General features: G+C 40.5%; 4 protein-coding genes across 6 annotated transcripts in view; 1 reads left to right on the top strand and 3 right to left on the bottom strand.

Annotated features, from left to right (window-relative positions):
- kcnt1b (potassium sodium-activated channel subfamily T member 1b) overlaps positions 1 to 3,901 on the top strand; it is a 75,784-nt gene extending 71,883 nt beyond the window's left edge. Inside the window, exon 33 of the mRNA XM_067616418.1 lies at positions 394 to 3,901. Within this exon, the coding sequence (XP_067472519.1) occupies positions 394 to 514 (121 nt within the window). The 3' untranslated portion in view covers positions 515 to 3,901. The remainder of the gene's footprint in view (positions 1 to 393) is intronic.
- Positions 3,902 to 3,908: 7 nt separating this feature from the next.
- LOC137201390 (uncharacterized) lies at positions 3,909 to 6,453 on the bottom strand. The gene is made up of 3 exons (XM_067616430.1): positions 6,127 to 6,453; positions 5,947 to 6,018; positions 3,909 to 5,869 (listed from the first exon to the last, which is right to left on the bottom strand). The coding sequence occupies exons 1-3, from the start codon at positions 6,212 to 6,214 to the stop codon at positions 4,617 to 4,619; spliced, it is 1,413 nt and encodes a 470-aa protein (XP_067472531.1). The 5' UTR covers positions 6,215 to 6,453; the 3' UTR covers positions 3,909 to 4,616.
- Positions 6,454 to 7,058: 605 nt separating this feature from the next.
- Positions 7,059 to 12,492, bottom strand: LOC137201329 (phospholipase A2 inhibitor beta-like). The gene is made up of 5 exons (XM_067616325.1): positions 11,849 to 12,492; positions 11,660 to 11,755; positions 9,303 to 9,827; positions 8,297 to 8,425; positions 7,059 to 7,428 (listed from the first exon to the last, which is right to left on the bottom strand). Exons 1-5 carry the CDS (start codon positions 11,853 to 11,855, stop codon positions 7,328 to 7,330), a joined length of 858 nt encoding a protein of 285 aa, XP_067472426.1. The 5' UTR covers positions 11,856 to 12,492; the 3' UTR covers positions 7,059 to 7,327.
- Positions 12,493 to 12,933: 441 nt separating this feature from the next.
- camsap1b (calmodulin regulated spectrin-associated protein 1b) overlaps positions 12,934 to 16,865 on the bottom strand; it is a 29,026-nt gene continuing 25,094 nt past the window's right edge. For all 3 annotated transcript variants that reach the window (XM_067616295.1, XM_067616312.1, XM_067616303.1), the window contains 6 exons: positions 16,700 to 16,836; positions 16,390 to 16,607; positions 16,014 to 16,116; positions 15,780 to 15,889; positions 15,489 to 15,607; positions 12,934 to 14,936 (listed from right to left, as the gene is read on the bottom strand). In XM_067616295.1, coding sequence (XP_067472396.1) covers positions 14,640 to 14,936; positions 15,489 to 15,607; positions 15,780 to 15,889; positions 16,014 to 16,116; positions 16,390 to 16,607; positions 16,700 to 16,836 — 984 coding nt within the window. In that variant the 3' untranslated portion in view covers positions 12,934 to 14,639. The remainder of the gene's footprint in view (positions 14,937 to 15,488; positions 15,608 to 15,779; positions 15,890 to 16,013; positions 16,117 to 16,389; positions 16,608 to 16,699; positions 16,837 to 16,865) is intronic.

Raw genomic sequence — 16,865 nt, 5'->3', positions numbered from 1 at the left:
GTTTTAATGAGTGTATAATCACCTGAAAATAAGAATCAGTGTGTTTTCATTACCTTAGAATAAGCCTTTTATATCTACATAGGGATATATCTATGTATATCTTCCACGAAGCCCGCCATGTTCCTACAGTACCCCAGAACAGACAAACCAAACACTGGCTCTAGAGAGAGCATTTCACATTTGCGGCCACCATAGGTTCTACGAAACCTCACCGCTAGATGCCGATAAATCCTACACGCTGGTCCTTTAAGACACCATATTTGAACCTGTTCAGAAGCAATAACTTTGAGTGTAAAGATCTTTTGGCCACCTGTGTCTAATCTCAGTTTTAAAATGAAAAGATAAACCTTCATGTCACACCTGCACCAGATCATGTCGATGTTGTCTCTGCAGGTACATTATCCGGTCCGACCCGCTGGCACACATGCCTGAGGACTCACAGGTGGGGCAGACCCGCAGCATGAGGAACCAGCAGGACTTTGGCACAGAGACAAGAGACGAGACTCACCTCTGAAAACCCCCCCATCCTCTCCCCTCCCAGTCCTCGTCACCCTGACCCTTAAACCTCCGAGCCCCGCCCAGGCGGACGAAGCTCGTCTGTCTCACAGATGAAAGGAAGAACAGCTGTCCATAAGTGAATGTGCATTATGTGTCTGCATTTTAGAGGACGGCCCTGAGAGACCTGCTGTTCCCCACTGAGCTGCTACAGGTGGATGCATGAAGAGTGCCTCGTTATCACCCCCCCCCCGACTCCCCCCTCGCACACCTACTGTATCTTAAAAGTGACAAACAGGCACTGGAAACAACTCCCTCCTTCCAACCAAAGGACTGAGAGATGTGATAGATGTTTGCGAAGACAGTCAGAAGAAGGTGTTTTTGTGCACATACGGGATATGAAGTCATCGTTTCACTCGACATATTTCGCTCAGGGGTGAAGTTGCCCTCGTGCCACGACTCAGGCCGAGCTCGCCTCTGCCTGCAAAACTCACAAAACTGACACCTGGTCAGAATCTCGGGGCAACTACACCCTTTTTTTTTTTTTATTTCTTTTTAAGATTCCTTTATGATCATTTCGCAGCACTCGCATACATTGAAATTCGTCCTCTGCATTTGACCCATCCTCTACACCAGGAGCACTATGGCAGCCGCAGCGGGCGCCTGGGGACCAGCTCCAGCTCTTTTTGCCAGCGCCGGCGGTCAGGGGGCGCTGACAGGAGCATTAACCCAAACACACACACACACACACACACACACACACACACACACACACACGTCTTTTGATTTCACATCTTATCAACAATCATGTTTTCTAAAGATGCACATAGATGCATCATAGTGAAATTCTCGCAATTCAAGCATTTACCATGAAATTACAGTAACGTGCACTTTTCTTAATTTATTACAAAAGTCCGTTTGGTTTGGTGTCTCGTTTCTAATCAGACAGGATTTTCACTTTCTTTAGGAGCACAAACTTTTTTACGACAAACTGTCATCTGTGAATATACACACTGTAGTGGCACTTTTATCGGCCATATTAGCATTTCTTTCTCTGTCGTTGTGTTTTGGAAACTGATTTCTGTATTGTTGAAAATTGAATATTGTTAATTTATTTCACTATTTTAAGTGTCCCATGCCATGTCTGCTCTACTGTATGTGCCATTATTTTTGTTTTATTTGTAAATATCTTGATTTATACATTATGTGCCATTTAGCATCTATTTTGTGATATCAGTGATTTTTTTTTTTTTTTTTTGACAGACGTTGGCTGAGCCGATATTACCTGCTGATTTTTGCTTTTCATGAAAATACATCTGCCAATAAGAAATTATTAGTGCCAAAAGTGCATCAGATAAATTAATACATACATACTTAATTTAATGTTCATAATACAGGCTCGCCCACAATACAAACAATACAAGTTAACTTACATTGAAGTTTGCTGTGTAACATTTAGTTACATTTGCTGTTAGTGTAATATTATTAACAAGTTTCACAACTCTTTAATAACTAAACGTAAAAGAAATTGTTTCACATTTTGAGAAAAATGCTTATTCACTTTCTTGCCAACAGTTAGATGAGAGGTTTGATACCACTGACACTCCTGTACAGTGAATATAAGTTTTTGCCAAAGAGTAAAAAAAAAAAGCATTGTGTTTTTTTTTTACAGGGAGTTATGTGTCTCATCACCACCATGAGATTGTTGAAGCACAAACTAGCTGTAAAACCACAACGTGTCGTTTGTACACTTCAGTTTTTATATGGATTCAACAAAATAGCTGCTGTATAACGTGTTAATTAGTGAACTTCAGAGGTGTTGGTAGGTGGATTTTTGTTAGCCTCAGACAGAGCCGGGCTAGTCGTTTCTCCCGGTTCTCAGTCTCAATGCTAAGCTAAGCTAACAAGCTACTGGCTGTAGCTCCACATTTAGCACACAGACATGAGTGGTACTGATTTTCTCATCTGACTCTTGGCAAAAAAGCAAAAAAAGTTTATATTCTAAAATGTCAAGTTATTCCTTTTAAGATATCTTTATCAGAAAGTATTATATATTTGTTAAAAAGAATATTGAATTACTTAAACTCTCATATCTATCAGTATCAGCCTTTTTTTATATTATTTTACACTCGACTTGAATTCATTCAAGTCAATTTATTGTGATCCTCCAGTTTCATAACTCCTCAGGAGTTGCAGTACGACTGGTAGCAAGAATCGTTTTGCACAGACAGCGACGGGTACGTTCAAATCTTATCAAGTCTATTTTGAACGTACTTGAGCTGAAAAGGAAGTGCTCTCTCCTCTCCGAGTTGTACAGGCCACACCTTGTGTATACGGCAGTGTCAGTATTTAATGTTGAATTATCATTTCTCAGCTTTTAGTTTAATCACTGTAAATAGTAACTTTATATATTCATTGTTTGCCATTTTTGTTCTTTTTGTTTCCGTCTCTTCTGTGTGATAAAAAAAAACCAACAGTGAAAGAGGACTTGAACTATTTTTGCACTAAGCTCTGCGGAGATGTCTAGAGCATAACAGCATGACCCTTTAATCTGAATCTGTACAACACGGTGGGCAGTATTCACTCATTCCTGTGAAAGCAAAGACAGTCAAATGTGCAGTATCATGTCATGCGTTTGTTGTTTTTGATTTACCTCGCAGGTAAAAGTTCGCAAAGTTTACTTTGTGCCATTTTTATCTGTCAAAGGAATATGAAGCGATAGTCACGATGATGTAATATCAGATGGATTGTTTTCTGCCAGTGTTGGATTTTTGTTTTCTTTATGAACGGGCATAAGCATTTCTCATGTTTTACAGTGTATGTATTATCGCAAAGGGTCCGATCTTTGCTCAGTGGCGCCTCATAAAGGTCAGTTTACAGGACTGTGTGAGAGCTGAGGAGCTGAAGTGCGAGCGACCGTGATACGGAGGATACGATAAGTGTGCAGATCCTTTCATTTAACGTCTTCCTTGGTCGTCACTTCTGACAAATCTTAACTCTCCACAATCAGTTCACCTCAGATCTACTACTGTCCGTACTTACAATACCACAAGAGGGCATGTACTGTAAACACTAAAAAGCATGTTTTGTTATACAGCTTGCCAAGAATGATCATTTTGTACATTTAGCAGGACATTTAGCGTCTCATGGCTAGAGAAACCCATAATCAAGTCAACTGCTTGCAAATTGGAGCCATTATTTGATACTGTGTATTTATATGAATGGAACATGCATGTCGTCTAGGTGTTATCAAAAGCCCACGTATTATGTTTACCTCCACTTTTATGTTTTTAAGTCATTGTCAAAAAAAAAAAAGGGTTGATCCATTTTGTACTATTTCTTATGAGAAGCGAGTGTACTTCTCCATATATAAAATATGAACAAATAAATGCTGCATGCAGCCAGATACACTGGATGAAAAGGTCTTTTTATTTGATCTCAGATCGTCAATCAGCAACATGAGGAGGACAATCACATGCTCCTAAATGTAGATAAACAATTTAGTTGTATTAGTTATATTATATGCTGTTATTCACCCACAGTTAGAGGAATAGTTTGACATTTTGGGAAATGCTCTCATTCACTTTCTTGCCAAGATTAAGATGAGTATATCACTCATGTATCTAAAGGAGACTGTTGGCCTAAAACCAAATCGGAATTACAGGAGAATTTCTTATTCTGCTGACATTGCTTGAATGCAGCATATGTTGCATTATGGGAAATGTAGGCCCCAGTGTTTGACTCAAACTAGAGACTTAAAGTCAGGATGTCTTGGCCTTCTCTGCTTCGTTCTTTTTTTAAATCCGCCTCTTATCCCCCAACTTTATAGAAGGACAAAACAAAATCACTGGAATAACCCTTTAACTGCCAGACATGAGAGTCACATCAATCTCTTCATCTGATTTTTTGCAAAGAAAGCATTAGTGTATGTCTCAAAATGTCAAACTATTCCTTTAAGCATTGATTTTATCTCACAAGATTACTTTAAACTGCAGCAGCAGGAAAATAAAACATTTTACTTAAAGAGTAAATGAAATTACAACATTGTAATGTGATGTCATGTTTACAAAACTTTAAACTTGGGAGTAAATCTCCCTCTTAACTCCTTCAGTACCTCTGACTCATTGTCCCTGCTGGTTGAGGCGCTGCTTGTTGACTTGCTTCCACCTCTCTCTGGTCCAGCGGCCGTTATTCTGCACCACCTCATGCAGCAGGTCCATGAAGGCGTACTCGTTGCCGTCCAGCAGGGTCTCATCATCCGGTGAGGCGCCGCCAGAAGGAGCCTTCGAGCTTCTACTTCTGTTTTCTGCCCTCTGTCGCTTTGGCTCGTTTCTCAGCTCTCCCTTGTCGCAGCTCTTACTGCTGATCTTCTGTGGAAGCTTTTCTGCGGGTTTGAGTTGTTCCAGATTCGGTTTTTGGAGCTCACTTGTCTCCTCTGGTGCAGCTGCTGAGTCCTGGACCCCCTCCTCTTGTCTCAGATCAGTCTGGTTATGAGCATCGCTGAGATGGGAGCAGCAGTTGTTTACATGATCTGACGAGGACTCTGAAGTCTTGTCACTTGGTTTTAAGAACTCGGAGACTTTTGAGAGAACTGGGTCTCGCGTCAGAGCCGTTAATTCTTCCGTTTGCTCAGCTTTGACTCCCCGTTTGTCAAAAAACAACGGATTCTCTTTGCTTTGCTCTTTCTTCTCCTCACTTTGAAACTTGAAACACTCACCAGCTCTTTCCTCTTCTTCTTCTTCCTTCATCTTGCATCTTTCCTGCCACTGAACTGCAGTCGGAGGCCAGGTGGAGATCCTCGCCATGCTTTTACCCGTCTGTGACCTTTGACCCTGACTGTCAGCGGACTGTTTGTTGGAATCATCGGGTTTGTTCTGGTCGGTACCGATGCTCAGATAAGGCACCGTTTCAGTGTTGACAGAAACACAGTGGGTGTCTTCATCTAGAGCTTGTTTCTTGTTTTTCTTCATCTCATCAGTAGAATCTGTGATATTTTCTGCTTCAACACCTCCCGCTGCTTCGCTTTCACTCCCCGCTGTCTGCTTTCCTTCAGATGGGTTCTCTGTGTCTTTTGATGAAGCCTCTATCGCAGTTTGTAAAGTCGCTTGATCTTTCCCAAACACACAAAAAGGAGATGTGAAGAGCAAAGCATTTGCAGATTTAGCTCTGACTCCAGTAAACGGTCTCCTCCATCCCGTCTCTGAGTCCGCCTGTTTGTTTCCAGTGAAGTTTCTCTTCTCAGGGAGTCCCGGAGATGCACGACTCAACCTGCCGTCTTCTTTTTGAGGTCCGGGCATCACCGCTTTGCTGTTGCGTTTTCTCCTGTACAGCACAGCGAGGACACAAACCACAAACAGCAGCACGCAGAGGACCACTACAGAGGAGCAGGAAGGTTATTTTTTTAAGTTTCTGATGACAAACAGAAATGTGCAAAAGAAAAACGAAACATACCGATCACAGCGATGAGTGTGCCGGCGATATTTGGATCTGACAGAGGTCGTGGTGGAAATGTGACACGAGTTTCTAGAAAGAGCAGATGAAGCATAAATTATAAATGCAAGAGGAAATATTCAGACTGTGTTATTTTAATTTTTCATATATCAAACAAGAGATGCAAAGAACTAAACGTACCAGTGATTCCAGTAGCTGCAGAGTCTGTTACGGGCTGGTGGATGGAGGTTTCTGTGACTGATGATGAAGGTGATGAAGGTGAAGTCATGGAAGTTGCCAAAGGAAAAAACACAGTAACACTTTATTTTACAGGTCCCTTAATGTTACATTAACTTTATATAAGTCATTTGCAGGTGTGTAAGTGATAATTTTTAGGACATTTTGCAAAACAAAAGTTGGTTAATATGTGGATTCATTTGTTGTTCTTGATTTGCAAAACTTCTTAGTAAATTTGATTCTCAACAATCATTTAACAGATTGAAAAACTTTTCAACAGTGTGTCAAACAATATGTTAGAATATCAGGTTGTTTCTTAACCTTCATCCTACTAACATATTTAACATACAAGGACTATGGACTGAAGAAACACACATAGCAAAATGTTAACTTCTCCTCGAAACATTATTAGTTATGTAATTAATGTCATCTGAAAAAAAAAACTGATTATTATTATTTTAGTAAAGTTACAGTTAATTTGCATATTGTGTAAAACGAAAATATATACTCTTCTTTACTACAAATTCAGCTTTTATCACAAGTCGGTAGGATTAAAGTTAAAAACGCTATAATGACTGAGCATCTATGAACAATTTATTTAACAGATGCTTCACTTTCCTACTAATTTCGAGGACATTTTTCAACAATTTCCTAAAAGTAGCTTCTGTGTAACTTGAGGGACTTTCAGAATGAAGCGTTACCAACAACACACATACAACAACTAGAAAACTCTCACAGAGAACAAATTATTACAAAAATTACAAATTATAAAAAAAAAATCTATGTAATGTATCAATATTCTGATTGTATTGATGAAGAACTAGAACACAGCAGTAATTAATTTTGTCCACTTGAGGGCAGCACAACAAGCTGTAAACACAACACAAAGGATGAACTTGATGCTTATTTAAACATTAGCAACATTAGCATTCATTTGGAGTTGTGTTTCTGGCCTCCTGGTGACTTAAATATCTAATATCAGTTCCTGAGTAAAATATCTGGCTCTTAAGCTGTTAATTGCTCGAGTATGTTCAACAGCTGGCTGATAATTAATGTTAAGCAGGTAGTGGGAGTGTTACTGTCTGCTGTATAACCAAAACAACATGCTGAAAACTTTGCACATTATACATAATCATTTGATCTGCTGTTAAAATAAAAATATTGACTAGATCAGCTTTAAATATAAAATAAAACTGGGATGAAAAGAACAAAATGTACCGGTCAATAAAGTGGGTGCAGGGACATCGGTGGGTGAGGTTTTTGTTCCTGGAGGAGAAACGAGATACTGAACACACGCTGCAGACAGTTTGACTTGTCATAGCTGGAAAACAAGAGATGTCACTGACGCTGTTCATATATCCCAGTAAACTATGACAGCAGCTGAATCCAAATGTCCATCCTTTGGCCTTCATATGTAAATGACATGTTCACTGTCATCATTTGAAATTCCTGACCCTGTAACTCAGTGTTTTTCTGAACATTTTGATATGCATGTATGATAATGTGTCAGTCTGCTGCTTTAAACAGTAGCTACAATAAATCTGGTCAGAATACTCAGTGATATAAATTGTTCAACACTGCTGACATTATTCTCACATTAAATCCTCATTGAAGACCTTCACATTGTAGATGGAAAAAAACAACCTTTGTCCATCAGCTTTAGCAGATTATAATAAACAAATCTACGTTATTAAGCCTTTAGGCCTGTGAATATTCTGAATACATCTCACTATATCAATAAACATACAAACAACAAAACTGAAAAAAATCCCCTCAAAGATGTAAAACATCATCACTTCCATATTGCTGAGGATTATGGGAGGTCTGCACCCCCAGCAGACTCTCTGAAAGTCTACAGAAAGTCAGCTTGGGGCCCCATGTCATGTCGACTTGATGAATTGTGGGTTTGGACAGCCCTCAGCACTCACAGGCTTCCCGGGAACGTGTCCGCAAAGTCTGCAAGTCTGCTAGTGCAGTGAAGTCCGGACATTTGGATTTGGCCAGTGGTTCAGTGAGCCGATATGCACAATATGGAGTGAATATTGAGTATGATTCTTATGATGCTAAAAAATGGTTTTAAAAAAAAAGGTTTCAAACATCAAACAGGAAGTGAGACAAGAGGAACCAAACATACCAGCAGATGGTCCTGGTGGAGGTGACGTCACACACACCGACACGTTCCACACAGGTCGACTTTTCAGGGACGGAGGACTCTCACAGGTCACCTTCATCTCTTCCTTCAGCAGAGATCTGCTCTGTAGATCTGAGAAGAGAAGCAGCTTTAAAGGACGAGTTCACAATTTTTCCAAGTCTGTCCTAAAACAACAGTCAGGAGCACCAATAAACACTGACACAGGTTTTTCTTGCTGTAATCATTCCTCCTGTTCATACTGACCATTAGAAGATCCCTTCATAATGCACTTACAGCGTATGTGATGGACAAAATCCACAGTCGTCCTTCTGTGCAAAAATGTGTTTAAAGTTTATCTGTCGTCCAAATGAGTCAAATCAAGTAGATATCTTTCATCGTTACAGTCTTTTTAGTGCCAAAGTTCCTCTTTTTTTATTACTATACTTTCACCGCCGCTCAACAGGGAAACACAAAGAGGGAATTTGATGCTAAAAAGACTGTAAATGTGTCAGATATCCACTTGATACAACTAACTCAGACTGCTGAAGCCTCATATAAGCTCCAGCTAAACTTTTAATTGTATTTTTGCGCAAAATGACACACTGTGGATTTTGGCCTCCATCACTTACATTGAAAGCACATTTGAACGGGATGTTTTAACAGTCAGTATGAACAGGACAAATGATTACAGCAAGGAAAACCTCTTTCACTGTTCATATGGACACCTGACTGTTGTTTAATATGCTCCTGAAACAGCCTCACTCTTCTGGTTTCATGATATTTATGGATTACAGACACAAAAAAAAACTCCAAAGGATAATCATGTTAAAGTTATTTCTAACATCAAGATGTTAAAGGATAAATAAATATAAAGGAATATAAGACATTCAACATAAAAACTAAACAATAAAACCTTGAAATCCAAAATCATGTCACCACAATTTAAATAAAACTTTCTAAATGTGCTTTAAAAACACTTAAACTGTCGTCCGTCTGACATTTCACAAACCTTTTAGAAAGTCAACAAACTCTTCCGCCTCACATGAACAGTCCCAGGGGTTCTCATCGAGTCTCATCCTGGTGGAGTTGAGAGACCCGAAGACTTGAGGTGAGACCTTCGTCATCCTGTTGTCAGACAAGTCCAACTCAGCCAAGTTGGTTAGGAGGTTAAAAGAGTTTGGATCAATAGTTCTGATCCTGTTCTTATTCAGACTGAGCCTCGAGAGGCCAGTGAACCCGTTCAGCATGGACTCGTTCAGAACTTCAATTAGGTTTTGTGTGAGGTTGAGTTCATGGAGGACGGAGGGCCTGCTGAACCAGCTCGGGCTGATCTCTGTCAGGAGGTTCTGCTCTAAATGGAGACTGGTGAGGTTTTGAAAGGAGCTGAAGGCTCTCGCGGCGACTCCCGTGACTCTGGCGTCGGCGATCTTGAGCCTGGTAACAGAGGTGAGGTCGTCGCTGCGTAACGCGGTGGAATTAATTTCTCCAACGTCCTTCAGAATCATCACCAGAGTTGAATAACCGGGGCTGAAAGCTAAGAGAACAGTGTTGTGATTCAGGGTTTCTGCAGGGTTCAACAAATTAAACTCATGACTTTTTAACACCACATTGAGTTTAATTTAATACCTTTTACACGTCATACCACTTAAAGAGTGACAGAAAACCAATCGGGACAAAAAGACCTATAAATATTTATAAGGTACATGAGTTTGTTGACATTTAAATCACATTTTTTGTCAGTATTTTCCAGCTGTATCATTTAGAGCTGCAACCATTAGTCGATTAATCGGTCAACAGAAAATTAATCAGCAATTCGCTGTTCCAGCTCTTCAAATGTGAATATTTTCTGGTTTTCATACTTGTCTGGGTTTTGGTCTATCGTCGGACAAAACAAGACATTTTGAAAAGCAAACATCAGCTCTGGGAACTTTTGAAGGACATTTTAAACAATTTTCTGACATTTTACAGATCACACGAATAATCGATTAATCTGGAAAATGACAGCTAGATTAAACCAATAATGAAAATAATCTTTAGTTGCAGCCCGAATATAATTAATCTATTAACGTGACCTAGACTCGGATAAGTGGCAGAAAGTTGATGAACAGATGAACCAGTTACAAATTACATGAACTGAAGTTAGTTACTGTAGCTAGTAGTGACTGTTTGTTACAGATCTGATGCTTCTGACTCAAACTACACAAAAAGGATTAAACAGTTTCATGCAGCACAATCATCTGTCGAGGTTTATCACGTCTCCCGAGAGCCTGCAATCAGAATCAAAGACATTTTATATCTAACATGACCGCCTGCAGCAGGCAGGAAGAAATATTTCACTTCTGTACATGAAATTCAAGACTTCTAAGACCTTCTAACGCCTTTTTTAAGGAAACTGAATTCTATGCTTTTAGATTTTTCAAAAGCTACAGATAAATGATCTCTGATCAATACATTCAGGTGTTATTGTGTATGAAACTTGAGATTAAAGACTGAAAACGGCTGCATTCACTACCTGTTGTCTGACCAGCAGATTATTACACTTTAATTTATTTTATTGTATAACATTCAAGAAAAAAATGAAGCTTGATGTAAAATGAGTGTTTTAACTTTAGTGACCTATAGGGACAGTTTCTGTCTAACGTCACTAACACCCTCCAGGACGGTGCTGTGTAGTTGTGTGTGCAGTTACTGACGGGGTCCGCCATGTCTTGATTGACCCACTGAGTGTTTCCCCCCCCCCCCCCTTTCTTTTTGTGGATGTTTAATTTTGTGCATAAACTGATTCCCCTCTGGGATAATTAAGTTAATCAAACTATATGAACCGTTTTTTGAAAGCAAACACTAATGTACTTGTGTTAAATTTATCTTTTTTTTTTTTACTTGACAAAGTCCTGCTTCTGATGCCATCTAGTGGTGATGTTGCACAATGAAACATCAACAGACTGAAGTATTTCTGACCACATTCAAGAGTGATGAATGTGTTCAGATACGCAGGAACTTTCACTCCGTACAGCTCAGTGTGACAAAGATTTTGTTTGATCACACTTTAAATAGAAATTTTATTTTGCTCATCAGCTGACAGTAAAACTCTTCATCATCACCAGATTGGTGTCACGTACTTTAAAAGGTTTTGTGTTTTCATCACCTGGTTTAAGTTGAATGAGCTACAGCTTGTATAATAGAGGAAATTCATCAAGACATTTAGAATTAAATCAAGGAAAAAAGGATTTTGTTGACATTTTATAAGATGTGAGAATAAATTTAAATCAGAAAACTGTACTGATGAATAGCCAACATTTAATTAAAGGTTAATATCTCTCTATACACACAGTTGACTTTAAGTTAATAACATTTTTGAGTCATCACCTTGTGGTATCTGCAGGCACAATAAAATCGGTCCTTCTCCGTAACAACAACGGCTCAAACGCAGATTCACCACCAACAAAGCGAGAACAGCAACAACTGTGGAGATACAGAACCATCAGGTTACTTTTGACTTTTGATTTCCTTAAAAAAAACAAAAAACCAGCATCAGCAGGGAATAACTGCACTTACCCTTCATGGTGGACAATCTGATAAACGCAGGCTTGCAGGTCTACAATCTTTACTCAAGCTGGAGTGATAAGTGCATAGTTTGTCTTGTGATCACCTGAACCACCAGGTGTGAAAAAGAAAACACGGTTGTCATGGCAGATGGGTTATGCTTATGAGCGCTGGCGTTAAGGCATTGAAGCCGTTGTTCCAGTTGGTCGGTAGAGAGCGACGCGGTTAGAAACACCAGGGGAGGCCTGAAGATGTTCTGACAACTCGGATCGCTTGAATTAGAAACCCCGTGTCATGTTGGATGATTCAGTTTTGCTTTGAGAAGGTGATTAAAACCTTGTGAGGTTAGTTTGAACTTAATAAACGTTAAGAAAAGTGTTCAAGTGATCCGTGAAAACACATAAATCCTACAATTTGAGGTGTTAGTAAAGCTACCGTGTAAAGATCCGTGACACTAGTGACAGAAAAAACAAACAGTGAGTCTTCACAAATGGACAAATCAAGCCATGAGAAAAGAATAAAAAAATGAAAATGTGACTTTTTATTCACTTGAAAATTTATTCCGTTTGTTTCAGTGCTTCCATTTTAAAATAAATAGATGGCATGGGATCAAAGATAAAATCAACAAGGATGAAAAGTACACTAGTGTAACAAAAAATGGTGACAAATGCCAATACAATCTTTTAGTTAACATAAAAATACACACACACACACACACACACATACAATTAAAGATCTACCACCTCCCCCCCACCCAAAGCCCCCAAAAACAAATGCAGCAAATGAGAAATCAAGTATTCTGTTGTTTTTTTGTTTGTTTGTTTGTTTGTTTGTTTTTTTGGAGACAGCAGTAGTATCATATCAGCGGAGGCCCGTCAGCTTTACTTCTCAGTATTAAATCTTTAGTGTTTGGTTTAGTTCTCACACTGTTAGGGAGCGAAAAAAACAGCAGAATTAGTTCTCATCTAGAGTTTTTATGCCCATTCAAAAAAAAAAAAAAAAAAAAAAAAAAAGGTAAAATCCCCCAACAAACAGAAAGTAAAGTGCTCGTGCAACACTTCTGGTTGTTCTCGAGGCCAACAAACGGTTTCTATATTAAAAAAAAAAAAAAAAAAAAGCACTTTGATGTTTGAACGACAGAGAGAAGAGAGAGACGAAGTGGCAGTGTTTGTCAACACCTTGGAGGAATGTTCTTTAATGTTGGTACATAACTGAACCACAGTCCCCCCCCCCACCCCACCCCCACCCACAAACACAAACCCCCCCCGCCCCCCCCTCCCCTTTGTGAATATATCAAATACTGTCATTCGAAGCGGTTACAGAGCAGCAGCACGAGGACACTCTTTAAACAACAAGAGTGTGTGGTGTGCGGCTCTCGTGGTTAAAGATGGGACAGGCCGACAAAAACACTAAAGGGAGGGGAGGAGGAGGGGGAGGGTTGACGGGGGGGAGGAAGGGGGACGGGGTGGGGGGGTTACATTGCATGAAAGAAGCCGTCGACAAGTGTTCATGAGTGCACCTTTATACAGGACAATTCAAGAGTGCCCAGTGGAGAGAGAAAACACAACTAAGCTCTAAACATCAGAGAATCCCCGTTATGATGAAAACACATAACATCAGCTCAAACTCTATACCACATTGCTTTAATAATAATAATAATAATCATAATAAAAAAAAAGCTAAAACAAAACAAAAAAAAAGCATCATTTCTGTACCAAAGCCTAATCATTCACCCTCTTTTGACACCCTCAATAAAAAGGATGTTTCGACAAATAAAAGTATTTAAAATGACCGTTGTTAACGTTTTTTTTTTTTCTTTGTTGTTGGGTTTTTTTCGTTGCTATACACATATCCAGTGCTATACGATCAGCGTCTAGTTTAAAAAGCGAGTCGAATAAACAGACGATAGTACCACGATGCGTGAAAGGCCAACGGATGTCCCGAGGGGAGACGGAGAAGCTCCGCCCCCTCCCCCCGGTGACGAAAAAGAAGACAGTTCAGAGCAGCAGGTTTGTTTTTTTTTTTGGAGGTCCCTGGTGAGGCAAAAATCGGCAATGCCAGCCTGATCCGACGGTCCACGGCGGGAAGAGATTTGTTGTTGTTGTTGTTGTTGTTGATGGACAGCAGGGCAGTCCCCCGACTGTCCTAAAGGGTTGTACAAAGGTCCCGCTTTTTTTCTGAAAAGAGCATCAGAAATCCCCGATATATATATATACGTCCCCCCCCCTTCCTTTTGTCCGAATTTGTCCGAAGGAGAGGCATTTTTTTTTCCCGGAGAGAGAAGGAAGGATTTTCGTGCTGCAGCTGAGCTCTCGACCATGACAGTGCTGAACTAATAAATACTTGATGTAAAAAAAGGAACATCCACCACATATGAGAGAGACAGAAAAAAAAAAGAAAAAAGCCACATGCTTAAGTCGTGGTCGTTGTAGAAAAATAAGAGGAAAAAAAAAAATGGAGCCGGACCAAAAAGAACCTGAACAGATCGCACTGAGATCACAGGTGGGAAGAAGCGAATTCAGCCGGCGTTTCTCTTTTTTATTTTTGCAAGCACCAGTCCCTTAGACCACCTGTGACACACACACACACACACACATTCACACATCCCTTTTCCCTTGTTCCTGCCTTGGTCCACCTACAGATGACCACGTGTCTGTAAAACATGGCCTCTCCTGAGTAGGTTTCCAAACCGAGCATGGCGTCGAGCTTTGCTGTGGGCGTCAATGCAGTCTATTCAGGGAAGAAGCAAGATGGGGGAAGAGATGATTCGGGTGACGGAGGGTTAAAAAAAAAAAAAAATCCGCTATTTTCCGCTTTTCTTTGGCACAGCACCTCTCTTGGCCTGCCACAGGTGGTTGTGGATGGTCAGGGCGTCCACGCTGACTGACACAGTCTTGGCGGGGATGACGGTGAACTGCTTCCGGTCTGAGCTGTACTTGTACAGCTTGTCGATCATCTTCTTGCTGATGCTCTTGGGTCCGGTGCCCGTCAGCTTTTGGATCTCTTCGGTGTCGGGGAAGTACGAGTAGAGCGCCCGGAACTGGCAGCCGCCGTCACGAAATAAGATCATCATGTGGTTGGACTCGCACTTCTCCAGCTCCTGGTGAGAGAAAGAGGTTGAACGAAAGAAAGGATGTTGCATTAGCATGAAATTCAGGTACAATTTGGTCACATTAGCCGGCATGACTGTTGGTTTAAATCCTAAAAAATCTGCATGAGCAAACTGACACCACATCTTGTGTTGTTTGGAGCTTTAACTGTTGCTAGGCTAGCTAGTTACTCCCTGCTCATCTACAGTGTGTCTGACATTTAGCCTGACTGGATCATGTTACATCATTTGCTGCAACGGAGGAAATAAATTCTCAATGAGTGGAAAAGTGTTTCCACCTCTGCGCTTAAGAAACGGAAAATAAAAGGTGATCTGTCAGAGAAAAACTGTGATGGAAAATCATCTTGACAGATGTTGAGCCCTCCGAAAAGGAAAATTCTAAACTACTCAGGTCCCGAGTATCAAAGTTTGTAACTGAGAGTGAAGTAAAATGTAGAAACTGTCTATTACAGAGTTGATCCACATAGATTCTTGACTACAGAGATTTTTACATAAAGAGTTAAACCAGATATGAAGTTGGTCCATGTGAAGCAGAGAACTGACCTCTAGGATCTGGTTCTTCTGGGGCTCGTTGACTTTGCCGGCCAGGCAGCAGTGGGAGATTGCATTATGGATGATTGGCTTGTTTGACTTGGCGCTGGGCTCCTTGAAGAGTTTAGGACCTAAAGAAGGAAAGCCGTGTATAATGTGACATATAAAGCAAGAGGAAAAATAACAGACAACAGCCACTTTGGTAAGAAACTAAAAAGTTATTGTGATATTAAAATAACTACTAAAAAGTATAGAAAGAAAAAAGAGACAAAAAAAACAACAGAATGAAACGTGTGAACTCACCAGTATATTCAGCCATGGAAGTGATGGAGGAAGCAGTGGAGCCGTTGTCCCAGTCTCTTTCTGCAGTCCGACTGTTACGACTTCCAGGAAACGACTCCACAGAGTCGCAGCTGAAACACACAAGGGGAAGGACACGTTCAACAAAAAGGACCAGAGAATCTTTCTTTTTATATATAACTTACTGCAACTCATGAACATGAACAGACACGCATACTTTGTTTGTGAGCAACTTACCGCTGGGAGCCAGCGCCTCCAGAGTTGACGCTGTCAGCCTCGTTGGTGGCAGCGGAGGCCAGAGACAGACTGGATCCTGACTGGGTGTTGCTCAGAGTGTCAGCTGAGGACAAATGAAGAAGACACAAAAAAAAATATAATGTCACTTAAGAAGCAACTGCTAAATAAATATAAAGACAAAGTAACAAACCTTGTCTCAGTAATGTTAGAATTAGTGGTATTAACAAATCTAGGACATTGTAGTAAAAACAGAAAATAACTGGCAGTCAGTGAATGTGCCTCAAACACAAAAACCAAATGAAGCACAACATGTTGCAACGTGTCAGGAGAAGTGAAGCTTTCTCTAAATGTCTGACTGGTGATGTAACCGTCTTACGTGTGGAAGAAGAGCACTTGGAGAAATTATCGCTGGAGGACTCCTCTCTGAAGACAGACTTGGGTCTGTGTTTCTGCTTCGGTTTGGGGGTTTTGGGCTTTACGAGGCCTTGTTCCTCAAACATCTCCTGCTGCTTCCTCCGCAGATACTCCTGCTTTATCAGCTCCCGCCGCGTCTTCTCCTCCTCTTTACGCACGCGGTCCTCCTCGGCCTTCCGTCTGGTATTGAAATCAAACACTTCAATATATCAGCATCGACTGTGTCGTTTGTGGAAATTATACAAATGATGAAGATGAATAAAGTTAGTAACCTGGCTTCATCTCGTTTGAGCTCAGATTCTGCTTCTAGTTGCTGTTTGCGAAGCCGAGCCTCCTCAGCTTTCTTCTGCTGCTTCAGCAAGAACGCTGCTCTCTTCTTAGCGAGCTCATCCTCCGCCTTCTGCTCATCCTAGAACATAAAAACGTAATCATTTAAGT

Source organism: Thunnus thynnus, chromosome 2, assembly GCF_963924715.1.
Source record: "Thunnus thynnus chromosome 2, fThuThy2.1, whole genome shotgun sequence".
Taxonomy (NCBI): domain Eukaryota; kingdom Metazoa; phylum Chordata; class Actinopteri; order Scombriformes; family Scombridae; genus Thunnus; species Thunnus thynnus.
The sequence above is the reverse complement of the archived record's forward strand: the minus strand, read 5'-3'. Positions and strand labels throughout refer to the sequence as shown.

Coding starts and splice junctions, on each gene's coding strand:
- LOC137201390 (XM_067616430.1), bottom strand. CDS start 6,214: ATGACTTCACCTTCATCACCTTCATCATCAGTCACAGAAACCTCCATC. Junction 6,019..6,126: donor TGCAGCTACTGGAATCACTG/GTACGTTTAGTT, acceptor TGCTCTTTCTAG/AAACTCGTGTCACATTTCCA. Junction 5,870..5,946: donor CACACTCATCGCTGTGATCG/GTATGTTTCGTT, acceptor GCTCCTCTGTAG/TGGTCCTCTGCGTGCTGCTG.
- LOC137201329 (XM_067616325.1), bottom strand. Junction 9,828..11,659: donor GTGCCTGCAGATACCACAAG/GTGATGACTCAA, acceptor CTGTTCTCTTAG/CTTTCAGCCCCGGTTATTCA. Junction 8,426..9,302: donor GTTTGTTGACTTTCTAAAAG/GTTTGTGAAATG, acceptor TTCTCTTCTCAG/ATCTACAGAGCAGATCTCTG.